The sequence below is a fragment of the Python bivittatus genome, unplaced genomic scaffold (genome assembly GCF_059951505.1).
Source record: "Python bivittatus isolate LINGU-HERP-01145 unplaced genomic scaffold, Pbiv_v1 ctg000700_np1212, whole genome shotgun sequence".
Lineage (NCBI taxonomy): Eukaryota > Metazoa > Chordata > Lepidosauria > Squamata > Pythonidae > Python > Python bivittatus.
Window position 1 is genome coordinate 72,701,616 of NW_028277098.1, and position 17,758 is coordinate 72,719,373.

The 17,758-nt window shown below is 37.8% G+C and overlaps 1 protein-coding gene across 5 annotated transcripts in view; it reads left to right on the plus strand.

Moving 5' to 3' along the window:
- Positions 1–950: 950 nt before the first annotated feature.
- The window catches only part of KDM5B (lysine demethylase 5B), a 75,425-nt gene continuing 58,617 nt past the window's right edge, over positions 951–17,758 (plus strand). For 2 of the 5 annotated variants that reach the window (XM_088154295.1, XM_088154296.1), the window contains exons 1-2: positions 964–1,297; positions 14,193–14,270. In XM_088154295.1, coding sequence (XP_088010421.1) covers positions 1,160–1,297; positions 14,193–14,270 — 216 coding nt within the window. In that variant the 5' untranslated portion in view covers positions 964–1,159. Of the gene's footprint in view, positions 1,298–14,192; positions 14,271–17,758 lie in introns of all 5 variants that reach the window. The other 3 variants (XM_088154299.1, XM_088154298.1, XM_088154297.1) reach the window with 3 other exon arrangements.

A 17,758-nucleotide genomic window follows, 5' to 3' on the forward strand; every position in this document is an offset into this window, starting at 1 on the left:
AAAAATAGTAGAGGGTTCAGAAGAATTGATACCCTGATCTCTCCCCTATCCTACTTATGACCATTTGATACTTAAAACTTGATAAAAATTGATATCAGTCAACAACAGTATAATAAAACAAATATGACTTTCTATGGCACTTCCTCATTTCAGGGCTGCAGGGGTGGGGAAAGGAGGCAGATGAACCATTTGATCTGGATGGCAAGATTTGGGAGGGATGTGTGTCAGAAATTTGCCTTTATTTTTAAATTGAAAACTATGCCTGAGATTTTGGCAGGAGGCTTATTTTGTTTTCATATGTCATGTTTTCTTATTATACTTAGAGAATCTCAATAGCTCAGAGATAGAAAATGGCTTTATTCATACCAAAATAGTTATTCAAAACGATTTTATAGCTATGTGGAAAAAAACAAAGAAAAGGTAAATGGGGCAGACATAAATTAAAGCTGGAGGTAGAAAATGGAGTGAATCTGTTGTGCACATGGCTGCAAGAGTACGTGCATCCAGGCCAAGACACACCCCGGTTTCTTAAGCAATCTCAGCTAATTCAAGCCAAGGGTGTACTCCTCAGAGTCCCATCCATCCACGACTGTACATATTATACCAACTAAAGGTAACTAAAGTTTGTAGCAACGGGTTCGACTGAACCAATCCGAACAATGGGAGACTGCTCGCCATCGGGCCTTTAGGCCTGGCCCTCGTTCCCAATCGTCCCATCCGCCGCCGCGAGAGCCACGGTACAGAGGCCGAAAGCCTTTCTTCCTGTCAACCTGCGATCCTTTGGGCCCAGTAGGCCCTAAACCCCAGCCACAGTCGCCGGGGGAGAAACCTTCTGCAAGTGAGGAGATATAGCCCTGTTTTCTGTTAACTGCTTTAGAAGAGTCTTGCCGCCCGACCCCCAAACAAAGGGGTGGGAAGGAGAAGGAGGGCTTGGCACCCCATGTGGTGAGAATGAACGACAGCCCCTAAGAAAAAGCGGGGGGGGGCACTTCTCATAGAGCCTGTCCTCAGCCACGGACTCTTTTTCCTCCTCCCTCCCTCTCGCGCGGAGGCACACGGTCCATTCTAGAGGTGTTCAGCGACGCTTTGGCTGTTGGGGGATTGTTCGGAACGGTTGCCTTAGTCGGAGCTGCCCGTCCTGCCGGCGATCTAGCTGGCCATGGCCGAGTTCCTGCCGCCGCCCGAGTGCCCCGTTTTCGAGCCGAGCTGGGAAGAGTTCGCGGACCCTTTCGGCTTTATCCACAAGATCCGGCCCATTGCCGAGCGGACCGGGATCTGCAAGGTGCGGCCACCGCCGGTGAGTGAACCTTGACGACGACCCGCGGGACAGGGTCGATCTATTGCCCACACCCCAGGCAGGCGCTGAGGGGGGAAGCCTTGCGTGAAAATAGACTGGGGACCAGTCGTCTCCCCGGCCACTCGCCCCTTTCGACGCGGTCCTCCGGAGACCCCAGTACCTCTCCCCTCCCCAGGCTTTCACTGAACTCGGCTGCCGGGCATCCCCGTCCGTCCCTGCTCAGAAACTTTTCCCCCAACTCCCCCTTCCTCCGCCCTCTCCTCTTGCACGAAGCTTCCCCTCCTTCTTTCGTCCCCACCCCCCGCGACATCACGGGGAAAAGTGCGCCCTTTCCTAAGAGGGATTCCCTGTTACCCATCTGTTCAGGGACAGCTCGAGGCTTTCCGTCGCGGGGGTAGTGAGGGGGAACAACGGGGCGGCAGGGGGAGCCCCTTCCTCGCCTCGCCATCCTAGGAGTCCGGTATCCTAAAAAGCATTGTGTGCTTCAGGTTGGCTTGTTTTCGCAGCCCGGAATAGCTCCTCCACCCCACCCCACCTCGCTCGGTTGAGAGTGGAGTGTGGGGTGTCGCTTGGCCGTTCTTATAATCAAGCGGGCTTCGAGGCTCGGTTCCCCGAGGGAGACCCACAAACATGGCTGCCGGCGAGCTCCCCCATCGCTCTTGCTTTGGCCCCTGACTCCACTCGAGAAACTCTGCCCGCTCGCCACCCTCCGCGGTCCAAGTAAAGTTGCCTTGTGGGGTCTAACTGACAATTTGGGAAGCAAGAAACAAACGCGTACTTTTATTCGGTTTCTCCCTCTCCCTTTCTCTCTCTCTCTCTCTCACACACGCACGCAACATTTCTAAGCTGCCGGGTTTTTAGATCAAAGGAAGAAGTTATCTCGGTGTTGTTTTTGAAGGGCCTTCTTGGGATGACTTCTCCGAGGGTCGCTAGTGGGCACTGCCTTTAAACAGCAGTTGAAGCTTTTGTTTCTATCCAAGCGGAAGATCTAACTAGGCATCATGGGTGCAGCTTTAAAAATGTTTTAACTTCATAAAGGGCTTAAAAACTTCCCTGCAAGACTAGATTTACATTTTCTCCTTGCAGGCACTTATGGAAAGTGTATGCTATATGATATATTTTTAAGTGTTTAAAAAGTGTGGAGTTCTACAATGAAAGTAGTTTTAGAGGAAATTGTATACCTAGAAAGAGACAGCCAGTTCATAAAGTTGGATATTTTGAAAGTAGTTTTGTGTCTGGTCAGGTACTTTGTCAAACAAAGTTTAAGTTTTGTCAAATTCTTTAGAGCTACACTGCTGCTTTCAATATAAATACTTAGAGCAATCATTGTGTAAAGACCTAAATGAGACAGCTGCTTGGGTGTTGCCCTCCATGTTGGCATTGTGGTTGAGCTAAAGCTGAAGATTTCCTTATTTCCCTCTTTTCTGTAGCTATAAAAGCAATTCTGTGGCCATTCTAGAGCCATCTGGCTTGATTTTAATAAAGGTATCCATATTTTAAAGTTGAAAATGGATAAATATATTGCACTGGAGTTTGGAGAGATCTTTTCTTTTAGAATCCTAGGCAGACATGGCCACCATTTTAGAGTGCAATACATAGTGGGAAGGGTGATAAGTCTTCATCATTAAAAATATAAACAGGCACTACAGCAGGCTGCAAAAGGGTAGTTTTGAGTAAAAGAGCCTGATAATTATTGTTTCATTGTTACTGGCTGTAGCTTTATTAGTACAGTTATTTGAATTTGGTAAAAAAAGATCAAATGTGGATGAGAAGGAAGTATTTGAAAAATCAGATGTTTGCTTCTTAAAAGGGATATATCTATTCCTTCCACCAAAAATAAAGGTATCTTCATTTAGGAGACCAAATGGCCTCAGGCAGCATTCATTATAGTGAGGGGTTCTTAAAACCATTTGATTTGGAAGATAAGACATTTTGATAAAGTTAGAAGTTCTATTAAAACTTTAACTCTATCCATGTTTTGTTTTGGACACATTTGAAAATAACTTTTAATTTTAATTAGTCAATCTAACTGAAGAAAGTAGTATGCAGGAACTTCTCTTCTGCTAATTAAAAGATACTCATCTTTGTTCTGGTGGTCCATTTATTTCAATAAGATTTATTTAAAAGCAGTACATGGTGGGATAGCACTCACATACATTCTAAATGGTACACCTTCTGATTTAAAAATAATTCTGTGAAAGATACTATACCTATCTTTTGTAGATTCTCTTTCTAATTTAAATAATTTTCTCCACTTTTAAACTTATTGTTATCAAACCAGATAAAATTTCTACATTTAAGATTGTAAAACAGAATAATGGCTCACAAAACAGTCACTTTAAATTCCAGTGTTTTAGGGCAGATCTATACATGTTTGTGAGATAAATTTCAAAAACTAGGATGACCAAGTGGCAGCTGAATTACCTGGGAATTCTGCCAATTAAGGAGAGATTTTTAAAATAAAATTCAGTCTATTTTAGAAAATGGACTGAAAATAAATGAGACATATGTTTCATATAAATTGGTGCAGTATTGTGGAAGGATAAAGAACTAATTTGGTCTTTTAAGATATTTTTCAAGAAGAAAACTACTTCCCATGCCTGATCTCTACATTTGTTATCTCACATTGTCTGATAACATATGTTCTACATTTGAAACTCTTTTTGTAAGTGATACCATCTTTATAATACAGCCTGATCATGTATAATAGAGGTCACATTGGACAAAGCATACCTGGTCTGTAGATCAGTATATGGGATGTAACGTGTCCTATGACAACACAGCCATCTCTGCTTTGATGTATTAATTGCTGATAGTTAAAATAAGCAAACTATTCACATTTTTTCTGGACTTGGCAGCTAGTTGTTTCTAGAAAGTGAGACTACCATTTTGAAGAGATTCTCTAGTACTATGTGCATAAGTAGCTTTCATTTTCCATAGTGGGTGGAGATGCAACAGGCTAGAATTATGTGTATGGTTATCTGGCATGAATGTTTGTGGACCCCTATTCTTGACTGTTATTTTTAAATAATATAATCTAATGGAAGAATTTGAAGTGTGCTGACATAAATTAAATGTAATTTTCCTGCAGACTAAGAGGAAAAGTTAACTTAATAAGGCAGCTCACATTCCTGTGATGTGGAAAAAAAATGTCCATGAAGTTTTGTGAATCCAGATAATGACTCAGTATCTCAAACTGGCCCATTTACTGTTTAAATAACAATCTATTCTCCGTTTCTCACCTTCTTATAATTGAAGACTTCTGTTGTACCAATTTTAAATGCTATGCATGACTGCATGGCCTGAGTTTATGTCATATTATTTATTGGTTTCAGTAAGGTTAGCTGCTCTTAACTCTCTCAGGATTAGTCTGATTGTACAAACTTGAGACCTGTTGAATTCAGTATATTGTTTTAAGTACATGTTTATACATTGGATAGCATGTGTACATTTAAAAAATATTTATGAACCAGTATGGACTTGGGAAACAACACACCATTTAACTTACTGAACCTGCAATGGAATGCATGTTTTTGGAGAAATATCTTCCTCATCTAAAATGTTCAGGAAAAATGGTCCCTTTATTATCATGAACAGTATATACAGTACATTCATTGGCAGAAAATACTGTTTCTGGATAAGAAGTAGATAACCGTTCAAAACTGGAAATTATTTTCCACCTTAAAATTAATTCTGCCCTTAAGATTAGCAAAATCCCCATTTGTAGTACTAGATGTTTATCATAGATACTTGCTTAGAACTTATTTTGGAGATTAAAATATGGAATGTTACACATTTGAACATACATGGAATTACTTTATGTTAATATTTATATTAATAACACTATTAGAACTGCAGTTCATTTTTCAAAATGCTAGACTACTTTAAAATTCTAGACAACTTAGAAGTTTTCAAAATAGAAAGTTCTGAAACAGATAGGTTGCACTTCATAAACAGTGTGTGTGCATGTGTGCCCGCTAGAGCACTAAATGATCATATTACTGTAATTAATTCCTAAAATGAGATTTTCAGTTACAACAGTTGATTTCAAATCCTATTTTATTGGGTCCTGTGTTAGATTATTTTCCTAATGGGACATATCTGTCCCACATACTTCTACCTAGGACAGCTTTCCTTATGTTGCCTTCCAGATGTGTGGCTTTCAATTCCCAGAATTCCATAGCTAGCATAGTCATTAGTAAATATTCTGAGAATTGGGTACTTAAAATAAATGATTACATCCAGTATTATATGTTTATATAGATATGATAGTTTCTCCAATCCATTGCTCATCTGTTCCAGTTTAAAAAATCACATTTGAAACTTTTGACCTTATTTTGAAATATTTTTTAATAGATTTAATAATATCAAGATTTTTTTTAAATATCAAGATTTTATTGTAAATGTTTACTTCCTCCTCTTCCCCTCTTAATAATTTCAATTTTTATTTCTATAAATATGGTTTTCTGTAACATACAGTTGGTCAAATTGTGATTAATCAAGATCTAAATCTTGAATTAAGGCTGCTGTAGCACGCTTGTGAATCAGGTAATTCTAGTTAGCTCTAACCAATTATTAGGTTGTGATGACATAGCGAAAAAATTACAAGGGCTGTTTAGTGGACTTATTTACACCATATTTAATCTTCTGATTTAAGCAGAATTGATAGAAAAGCTATAGAACTTTTTTTTCTGAATATGAATAGGCCAAATTGAAACAATCATGTCATAATTAACATAAAATCCATTTCCAAAAATGGAAACCTGTACCATACCTTATATTACTAATCCAAAATTCCATCTAGATGACTGCTTTTGCTGGCTTCTGCATCATAAATGCCAACTAATTAAAGAGCGGTTGTTAAGTTAAATGGGAGGGATGATGGTTTGTCTAGAGTTCTGCCCAGGTGTTAATGAATCTTTACTTCCAAACTTGAATACTGCTGATTTAAAGCAATCATCTGACTGTGTTTACCAAAATGGAAAAGTTGTTGCAGAATGAGGAATAGAACTCATTTTCAAGCATGATACTGGTGGTAATGTCTTCAGAGAAATGTCTAAAGAGACAAGTAGGATCAAGAATGCTCCATCTCCACCAGAAACAATATTATTAGTGGTGACAACTAGTAGCAGATTAAGTTTAGTGAGAAGGGGGCAAGGGTTTGTTTTCTCCAGCCAACCATGGAATTGGAATTCTTTGCTGTAATTCTTCTAGAATTCATAAGCTGTTTTAAATTTGTGTAGGTAAAGTATTAGTATATGATATGTCTTTTTCATGGCTGGCCCATAAGTTCTACAATTTGTATGGAATGAATTTTGATTTCGTGATTGGATGGACAGCTTTAAACTTTCTACTTCTTTTTAAAAATTATTAGAGTTTTAACTTGGGAAAGCTGCTTTGTGAACCTAATGTGTTAAATGGGGTTTTAGATTGCTTCCCCTTTGCTCTCATAATATCTAGGAATTATGGTTATGAATTTAATATGTGCTGACCCAGATGTTTTCCTCCAATGTTTTGAGAGTTATTTCTCTCATAAGTTTATTTTTGATTATCTCAGTTCTCCTTCAGATTCATTTCTGCAATAGTTTTCTACACATTGTTGAAAAGTTCAGCTTTATAGCTCATGAAAGGGGAATAAGTTGGTCAGTGTTAGGATGTGTATACCCTAATATTAAAAAAATCCAAAGACAATTATTTCTTACTGAGTTTACATGACGGCTTCCTATTTCAGAAGTGATAGGATAAGGAAATACTTCATTTATCATTAAATATATTTTATTCATTATAAAAGAGATGGCAAATTTTCTACTGCAATAAGTCTAGAAGTTGTCACTGAAAAGACCAGGTCCAGATTATAAACCATGAATGAGGTGACACAATATATTATTCTTAGATTATGATTGAAAAAGTATCAACAAACCATAGTTGTTGATAGTGAGGGAATGAAAGCTTTAACTCTCTCTTTGGGTATGAAGGAGAGGGAAGTGCATAAACCCAGGCATACACCATTTCATTCATGTAACAACCTATAATGCATGAGCTGTTATTTCATCTGAATTGCCCTAGTTCTGTCCCATCTGCTGACAAATACATGAATCTTGCTTCCATTCCTTAACTGGTAGCTGAATGGCTGTCAACATCATATGCCTCACTGTATTTTATTAGTCTTATAAAGTAAGAATAATCTGGATTCCTTGATAAGATGACACATATACTGCTTACCATCTTTAAGGAAATGAAATCTTTGTGTTATATCAAGATGATACTGTACCCTATTCTAGATGAAGTATCAAACTGACCAAAACACATGTGAAAAGGTAGTCTAGCATTATCATTAAAAGCAGCTAAGGTGCTTTTGATTGTAGCTTCCATTATTCCTGGGGTAGGGTTTACAACACAATGCTGCTTTTGTCAGTCTGCTCTCTTTCACTTCAGTGGATGCCAGTGGTTCCAGTCGTTCCATTATTCCTTGATTAAAAATCCATTCCCATTTCCATTCCAGATCATCTTCCTAATTACCATTTCTCTCAGTAATCTGGATTTGATTGGTTGATTCCTCCAGAAAATCTGTAATTCCTGCTAACAAGATTGTTTACACTATTATACATTTCATCCATTCTGAGTTCTTTAAACCAATACTTGCAGTTCAGCTGCAACCACAGAGGCGCTGTGATGGTTTGGGTCTGATCTGTAAACTTTTCTGTAGAACTTATTCAGGGATAGTATTTTCCTTCCTTCCTTACAGCAATCTAGAAGAGAGTTTTGCAGACCGTGACAATTCTTGAATGTCATATCGCTGATTATATTAATGCTATCTGATATTGCTTTTCCATTACTGAGAGAAGCTTAATCATTTTTATGTATTGCTTCATTTAGGCCATACTAAAGGGTTTGGAAGCCCAGTATTTCCTGAAGAAAAATATCCATATTATTATCTTTAATAATATAAGGATTTTCTGTTGAAGCCTTCAACAGGTTTAAACCAACCTGATGTTTTGGTGAATCATGACATGCTGAGGCATGCCTAATTTCTGATGAAGCAGAGAACAACTAGTTAATGCATCTAGAGCTGTGAGAACAGCCTGGAGTCAGTGCATTGCATACATTAAAAAACTTGGTGAACATACACACCTTAAAATCCAAGGATGGAAAATAAATATGCATCAGTGGATAAGGTACAACCTGTGATATTGTATTAGATTTAGCATTATTCCATATAGGATCACCTGTTCTTTTTGTATGCAAAGCAATAAATAATTTAATATTTAAATTAGTGAATTTTTATAATGACTTACCAGTAGTGAAGCAAGTTTTTGTCTCAGAAAAATGTTACTACTATGTTCTGATTTTATCAACCTGTAGTGAATCTTTTGAACTTTGGTCCTCTTTAGTAAAAGCAATCCTAGAATATATCATTCTTATAATTTAATTATTAATTTCACTATTCTTAGTAGTAAATACCCTTATTAGTATACAGGTAGTCCCCAGTTTAAGAACGAGTTCTGTTCCCAAGATCTGTCCTTAAGTTGAATTTGTATGTAAGTCTGAACAGTATTATTGTATAATACTGTATAAGTAGTATTGTATAATGAACTTGAACCATTGTGTATTTAACTTGAATCACTGTATATTTAACTCGAATTTTGCAAAAACAGGCTCCATTCTTAACTATGGGTTCTCTGTAACCTGACCATTCTTAACCCAGGGACTACCTGTATTTAAGTTAGAATATTGGAGTTGTATAGTAAAATGGGCTGTGTATTCTATTTTTTTTTTTTAAAACATTCCAGGACACATGAATAATTTCATCAGTGGCATGATAGTCTCTGTGTTTCAGATGTATATATCACAGTACTCAGTACTATGGAAAAAACTGAAATTTGCTACAGGCAAAAGTTATACTTACAATATTGTTACAGCTGATTCATAACCGATGTTAGAACAATTTGTAGTGATGGTGGTACTTGATCTGCATGAATCAACAATAAAGGGGAGACAGATACAGAACAAATAATTATTTTAAAAAGTTGGCAAAATGTTTAGAAGGAATCTAAGTCACAAAAAGAACTGATGGGAAGCTTTGTAGATTTTTAGCAAAGTAATTTGTGTAGGTAATACATTAGACTAAATGTGAAAAGGATATATACCTGTGGGATGAAAAAAATTACTGCCTGCAGTAGGACTATAGAGTTGAAGAGCTTGCTTTGTGGAAATTTTAGAAATGAGATATTAATAGGATACAAAGATAGAAATAGATTGACCATATATCAAGGCATATTTTCTTAATAGATGATAACTTGTTCACAAAATCCTATTTTGCTAAGACCATATTTTTGGACATCATGTCCTTATAGAAAAAAATGTGAGTAAAGTATCTCAAAGGGCCACATAATGTGATGAAGGGAAAACAGGCTTTTCAGTCCTTGGATTTTTAAAAATAATATAACATAGTGGTAATGGGAAAGGCGATACTTGTAGAGAAAATTAGGGTTCATTACATAAATTCTTCCTTGCAAATATACAGGTAGTCCCCAGTTTAAGAACGAGTTCCGTTCCCAAGGTCTGATCTTAAGTTGAATTTGTATGTAAGCCAGAACAGTATTATTGTATAATACTGTATAAATAGTATTGTGTAATTAACTTGAACCATTGTGTATTTAATTTGAATTTTGCTACAGTAGGCTCTGTTCTTAACTGTTGGTCATTTGTAACTCTGGTGTTCTTAACCCGGGGACTACCTGTATTTTCTGAGGTTTTTTTTTTTTTTCAGATCAAGTTCTGAAACCAGAAATGAATCCAAATGGGAAGGAAGGAAATGGTCTTGTGGGAGGCATTTCTAGGGAAAATTGGCAAACACACAACATTTTACATTTTGTTCCTTTCTGTATGCTGATCAGCCCCGCTCTTATTTTTGGCATTTCTTTTTTCCCCAACAAATATAAGATTGGGACCACATTTTTGCTGGAAACATACTTAGTGACATAATCATATGCCATATAACTGGTACATGTTGGATTTTTTTCTGTGCTATGAAGCATTTTTTAATTTGCTTGGATAGATAGTAATACATTGTCTATAGGGCTACACAGATTTTTCAAGAGGGTGCTTGACTTCAATGAAGACTTGAAGCTATTTTATGAAGCAAGGTAACCCCCTTATTTTTAACACCAAGATAGCTATGTTGCTTTGTTTTGCTTTCTCTCTATCTTCCAAGGAGTTCTAGTAATTGGAAGAAGCTTCTGCACATGTGCAGAAGCCTTTCCATTGTTACAAGTAAACTACTAAAATCATCCTTCAGTTATTGGAATTGTGGTTGAGACTTTAAGAAGCTATAAAACAACTAGCCAAGAGGAAATTGCATTATGTCTTTGTCTCAAGAAGGAGTATCTTGTTGCCTGTGCTGTATGGAGAGCCTTGTAAAGGTAAAGCCAAGGGGGTGATAGTGTATTCTGTGTCTTGGCTTGTAGTTTTAGCCAGTAGAGATGAGGGGGGAGAGAAGCATGCCAGAACTGTTGTGGCTGTGATGAGGCCATCTCCATTACTAGGTATCCACCTCTTCCCACTATATATTAATGTGGCAAATCTCATATTCTGTTGTTCTGCTAATGGTTCTATGCTAAATGAGTATGAATAGCTGAATGTCATTACAGTATGAAAAAAATAAAACTTTTTTAAAAAGAAAAAAGCTGAAAAAAAAGACCCTTTATTATGTGATTAAGAAATAGCAATGTATATGGATTAAAACCGGAATGACTCGGTCTCCAATCCCCTGCCACCAATCTTAATAGACAAAAATGGCCCTATCATTCTCTCTCATCCTCAGTCACTCACCTATGCTGATGGGAACAGGATAGAAATATAACTATTCAATAATATATAATTGTCTTGTATTAAGAGGATGCAGTCTTTTGAAAACTTATCTGGAATAAAGTTCAATAATGCATAGACAATTTTTTTGGAATGTACACAAGTTCATTTTATTTTTATTTATTTATCAGTCCAATTTAGCGCCTGCCCTCTGGAAAGAGGTTCCCCCCCCACAATCCAGATGGCCCCCACTGTAGTGTTGTTTAGAAGAGCCGTGAAGACCTGGCTCTTCACCCAGGCCTTTGGCGAGGAAGGGTGAGGCCCCTCGCTTCATTGCACTTGCCATCTTTTATCTTTATCTTTATCTTTGTTTTATTGATTTGATTGTAATTTATTTGTTTGATTGTTGGGAACCACCCAGAGTTAGTGAGAGTCAGGTGACATACAGGTTTAATAAATAAATAAATAATAATAATTATTAATATAGTCACCCATCTATCCAAGAAATGCTGGGCAGAAAACAAAGTAAAAACAAGGGACTCCAGTAAACCAAAGAAACCAAATAAAACTACATCGTGGCTCAGTAAAACCACAGAATCACTAGTCACATACATCTCTACCACAGTCCCTATACTAACATCCTGACTCCAATATCTGGAGGAGCTAGGTCTTCATGGCCTTATGAAAGGCCAATAGACTGGGGGCTGTCCATATTTCAGACTGTTCCGTAGGACAGGTCCCATAACAGAGAAGAGACTCACCAGGTGACATTGTTTTAGCAACAATATCCAGAGCATGCTCACCCTGCTAGATCTAGAGGGACAAGTAGAAACCATCAGGGAGAGGTAGTCCTGCAAGTAACTTGGTCCCATGCCATGCCTACTAGCAGCTAAGTAAAGCTCATATAGTAGTGTTGTTACATGGGTGTACCATGGTGTGCCCCAAACTGTACATGCGACTGCATTCTGGACCAGCTGAAGCTTCCAAATGTTCTTCAAAGGCAGACTCATGTACAGCACTTTCCAGTAGTCCGTTCGGAGGTGACTAAGGCATGATGACCATGAGTAGTGCCTCCTGATCTGGGAATGGGCATAACTGGTTCCTGAAATCTATTTGTGCAAAAGCTCTCCTGCCTGTGGCTGCCATCTACTCCATGAGCAACAGCTGTGACCCCAGGAGAACCTGAAGATTGTGCACCAGCTCTGGCTGGGATGGTGTAACCCCATTCAGGGTTAATGATGGAAAAATACTAGATCCAAAAGGCCCTAAAACCCACAGCCATTCAGTCTTGTGGGGATTGAATTTATGCTGGTTCTTCCCTGTCCAGACCAGCACCACTTCCAGGTATTGGGAAAATATCTTCTCAGGCCTGGGATAAGATATATAACTGAGTATCATCACCATACTGATGATACTTAACCCTGTGCCATTGGATGATCTCAGCCAGTGGTTTCATATGGATGTTAAATAGAAGAGGGGAGAGAGTCAAGCCTTGTGGCACCCTACCAAACAGGGGCCTAGACCTGGACCCCCCCCCACCTCCCAAACAGTGAACTGGCCTTAGAGGAAGGATGAGAACCACTGAAGAAGTTCTGGCTTAATTATACAAGTTCTCTAATCCCTCAGAAGACCAGAAATTTAAAACAAGCGAGCAAATAATATATATTCCAAAAACCAAGGAAAATTACTCGTACTGTCTTTGTAACTAATCTGTTACAGTAATTTTTAATATAATGGTTAATTAGATTTTACTATTTTAAATTTATGTAATCCCATACTAGTGGGCTAATATCAAACACAAAACAGTTTAAATAACAACAGAACATAACATGGAAAATCAACCAGGTAGGGAAAACATGCAGAGGCTTCAGGAATTATTTCCATTCCCTTTACCACCAGGAACCAAATGTTTGTGTCAGTGTGCGTTGGGAAACTCAGGGAAGACTGAATATATTCCACTCCACACATGACAAGGAGGGAGCTTAGAGTGAAGCAGTCACCATCATTCCAAGCTACTGCTCAACTGCTTTTCCCACAGGGATGCATTGGGGATATCTTTTCTTCTGGTCTGATTTTCCTATTTTTGAACTTTTGCCAGCTTCTCCCCTGAATGTAGTCCCATTCTTTTGAATTTTCAGAGAGTTATAGTGTTGACAAAGCCCTGATCCCCTTTACATAATTTCTTTCCATTATTCTATATTGCTATATATATCTATATATCTATCTGTATCTATATCTATCACCAGTTCAGAACAGCCATAGCATTGCCTGGACTTGGTTTATACTTGAGGGTCATTTTGATGAGGAATTTAAGTAATTTTAGGATAAAACTAAACCAATATTAATAATAATAGCCAAAACTTTAACTGTGGAATGAAAAATGTGGAATGAAAAATGATCAGAATCAATTTATTATGTTAAACTATGTGTCTGTGTGTCCCTGAGTTGTCTGTGCGATGGATGAATTAACAATGTGCTATAATAAAAAGGAGGGAAGACGAAAAAAATGGCCTGGAAATTTGTTTAAGAAAAACAATCCAGCTTGTTCACATTTGGCCAAATTTTCTGAAAGTCCTATTTCTATTTCCTTCAAGAATGAAACACAATTAGAAAAAGTGATGTGTATACAATTAAAGCAGAATAACATGAAAAAAGATGAACTTCGGAGATGAAGACTTTTTATATATGATACTTGTTGGTTTAGCATACCTTATAAATGAGTGTGTTATAATATGAGAATAATTTGCTATTCTTTCAAATATTTACTGAATTACCAGATTAGTTGCCCCAGTGTCTGAATCTGTATTCTATCAGAGATACCAGTTTACAGGCAATATTAAAATATAAAAGAAGTGTTCTTAGTTCTTCAGCTGCTCACGGTAGATGGAAGGAGTCAAAAACAGGGCAGTGAGCACTAACATACTTGCTTGATCCTAGTTACTGGATTTCCAAATTACCCTTGTCTGCCATTGTGCTCGTAAGAGGTAATGTACCATCTATATTTTTTATGTTAGATTTTTATACATCTGAAAATACAGTGTCTGAGAAATTGTTTCAGATCAAACTTGCTATTTTTCTTCTTCCTTAGGACTGGCAGCCTCCATTTGCATGCGATGTTGATAAACTTCATTTTACTCCACGAATCCAAAGGCTGAATGAATTGGAGGTAATGACCCCAAAAATATAAATTGCATTAATAATGAATTTCTTATACTTTATCATTGCATACAGAGTTTTGAAATTAGTTATGGACGTGTATAAACCAATTAAATAATCTTCAAATTATTTTTTGTCACAGCATGTACATATTTCAGTGTTTATGGCTCAAATTAATTGTTGCTTTAAAATCTCAGTCCCTCAATTTGTTTCACAGCACACATCATTTTATATACTTCTATTTTGTCATTACCATCTCCTTTCCACAGCTTTCTGTTAACCTGAAAAGACTCAAACATTGTAGCCTTCCATTCTGGTATAGATGTACCCATCATTTATTGTATTTGCTGACATTTCTAGCTCTATAATATTTCAGTGTAGTAACCAAGTGTGGTTACACCATAGATTTAAGAAAAGGGATCAACAGTTTTATTTTTTATTCTTTACTTAATGCAGTTTCTTTTTTGTGATAAAGTTATTATTTTTATTTATATAGATGTAAAGAACTCCTGACTCTAACCAAATCTAGGTGCTTTACATAATAAGAAACCAGCATATAAAAGAAATCGATGATAGGTGTCTGGAAAAAAAACATACAAAACAGAACAAAAACTTATAAGGCAAAATCTTACAGGGTCTTACCTACCTCTCTGCCCCAGAGCCTGGGAGAATAGCCAGGTTTTCAGTGGCTTTTGGAACATCAGGGTGGGAGCCATGCAGATCTCTGGGGGAATACTGTTTCAGAGGGCTGGCACTGCAACAGAGAAGGCATCCCTCCAAAACCCCAATTGATGACACTGTTTAATATGTTAGTGTTTTCACTGAGGTGTTTTCTCAGCCCCATGATCCTATGCCTGGGCAAAATCTGCAGTTTTAATGGCCACTTCCAGTTCAGAAACTTAGATTTGAAATCCTTTGCTGCCCCTCTTTGGTTTAACTATCCTAAGTTATTTGAAGTTTTTAGCAATTTGACCATCCTTTTACTCATCCTAACTCTAGGTAAGTAGTTCTCTACAGATATGTGAAATTTGGAAGTAGTGTAGAATGGACATAGGGTAAATTATTGAAATATTAGTCTGTGCAATAAATGATAAATAATGGAATGTTTGTAAACACAGTACTGTGCAAAAGTTTTAGGCAGGTGTGAAAAAATGCTTTAAAGTAAGAATGCTTTCAAAAATATATATGGTAGTTGTTTATATTTATCAATTTACAAAATGCAAAGTGAGCGAACTGAAGAAAAATCTAAATCAAATCAATATTTGGTGTGACTACCCTTTGGCTTCAAACCAGCATCAATTCTTACACTTGCATACTTCATACACTTGCACAAAGTCAGGGATCTTGTAGGATTAGAGTCAGGTGTATGATTAACCCATTATAGCAAGCAGGTGCTAATGATCATCAATTTCATATGTAGGTTGAAAGACAGTCATTAACTGAAACAGAAACAGCTGTGTAGGAGACTTAAAACTGGGTGAGGAACAGCCAAACTCTGCTACTAAGGTGAGGTTGTGGAAGACAGTTTCATGTCACTGGTCATAGGTTATGGCAAAACTGAGCACAGCAACAAGACACAAGGTAGTCATACTGCATCAGCAAGGTCTCTCCTAGGCAAAAATTTCAAAGCAGACTGGGGTTTCAAGATGTGCTGTTCAAGCTCTTTTGAAGAAGCACAAAGAAACGGGCAATGTTGAGGGCCGTAGACAGAGTGGTTGGCCAAGGAAACTTAATGCAGCAGATGGAAGACACATCATGCTTACTTCCCTTCAACATTGGAAGATGTCCAGCAGTGCTATCAGCACAGAACTGGTGGAAATGAGTGGGACACAGGTACACCCATCTACTGTCCAGAGAAGTCTCTGGCCAGAAGTGGTCTTCATGGAAGAATTGCGGCCAAAAAGCCATACCTCCGACATGGAAACAAGGCTAAGCAGCTCACTATGCATGAAAACATAGGAACTGGGGTGCAGAAAAATGGCAGCAGGTGCTCTGGACTGATGAGTCAAAATTTGAAATATTGGGCTGTAGCAGGAGGCAGTTTGTTTGCCAAAGGGCTGGAGAACGGTACAAGAATGAGTGTCTGCAGGCAACAGTGAAGCATGGTGGAGGTTCCTTGCAGGTTTGGGGCTGCATTTCTGCAAATGGAGTTGGAGATGTGGTCAGGATCAATGGTGTCCTCAATGCTGAGAAATACAGACAGATACTTATCCATCATGCCATACCATCAGGGAGGTGTGTGATTGGCCCCAAATTTATTCTGCAGCAGGACGATGACCCCAAACATACAGCCAATGTCATTCAGAACTATCTTCAGCGTAAAGAAGAACAAGGAGTCCTGGAAGTGATGGTTTTGCCCCCACAGAGCCCTGATCTCAACATCATCGAGTCTGTCTGAGATAACATGAAGAGACAGAAAGATTTGAGGCAGCCTACATCCATAGGAGATCTGTGCTTAGTTCTCCAAGATGTTTGGAACAACCTACCTGCTGAGTTCCTTCAAAAACTGTGTGCAAGTGTACCTAGAAGAATTGATGCTGTTTTGAAGGCAAAAGGTGGTCACACCAAATAATGATTTGATTTAGGTTTTTTTTCTGTTCGCTCACTTTGCATTTTGTAAATTGATAAACATAAACAATTACAATATATATTTTTGAAAGCATTCTTACTTTACAGCATCTTTTCACACCTGCCTAAAACTTTTGCACAGTACTGTAAATGTTATCAGAAAACAATGGCTTTTTGTTTCTGTGTGATAGAATCCAGTTCATTGATATAGTGATTGATAAGACTTCAGATAGAGAACCACTGCTTGAGATCATTAATGAACAAGTTAAAAATATATAAGCTTGAGTAGAATGGTTGGAAAACCCAGTGTTTAATGCCTCCTGGTTTACAAATTGAACTTGATGGTAACTGTCTACCCAGTATATCAGATTCTAACTTTATTTTGGATGATTTCAGTGAGACAGACTTTTTTTAAAGAAGTATTTTTGTACTTTGTTAGAATACCAGCTGTATTTGAGCAGAAAATGCTTGTTCAAGTGTCATATATGATATGAGTGTTTAGAAATACAGCTGATGCTTTTCCTGTACTGCTTGCAGCACTGAAATGTGGACAGGAGAATAAATATTTATTTATTTAATAAATGTGTATGGCTGCCCATCTCAGTTGCACAACTCTGGGCAGCTAACAATTAAAACCCTGTTAAAAACAATATACTAAACTATAAATAACATAAAATAGCCAGGTAAAAACATATAGCAAACATTCACTTTCAGTACAGTTAAGAAACGGGCTTGCTCACAGTACCAGGGCTCCAGGCTCGATTGCAAAACCAGGTCTTCAAGGCTTTGTGAAAAGCTAGCAAGGTTGAGGCTAGTGTGATCTCCGGAGGAATGATATTCCAGAGGGCGGGCAACAAATGCTCTGTTAGAATAGCCAAAGGCCATCTTTTATTTACAGTTTCTTTTTTTAATATACAAAATGTTTTGAAG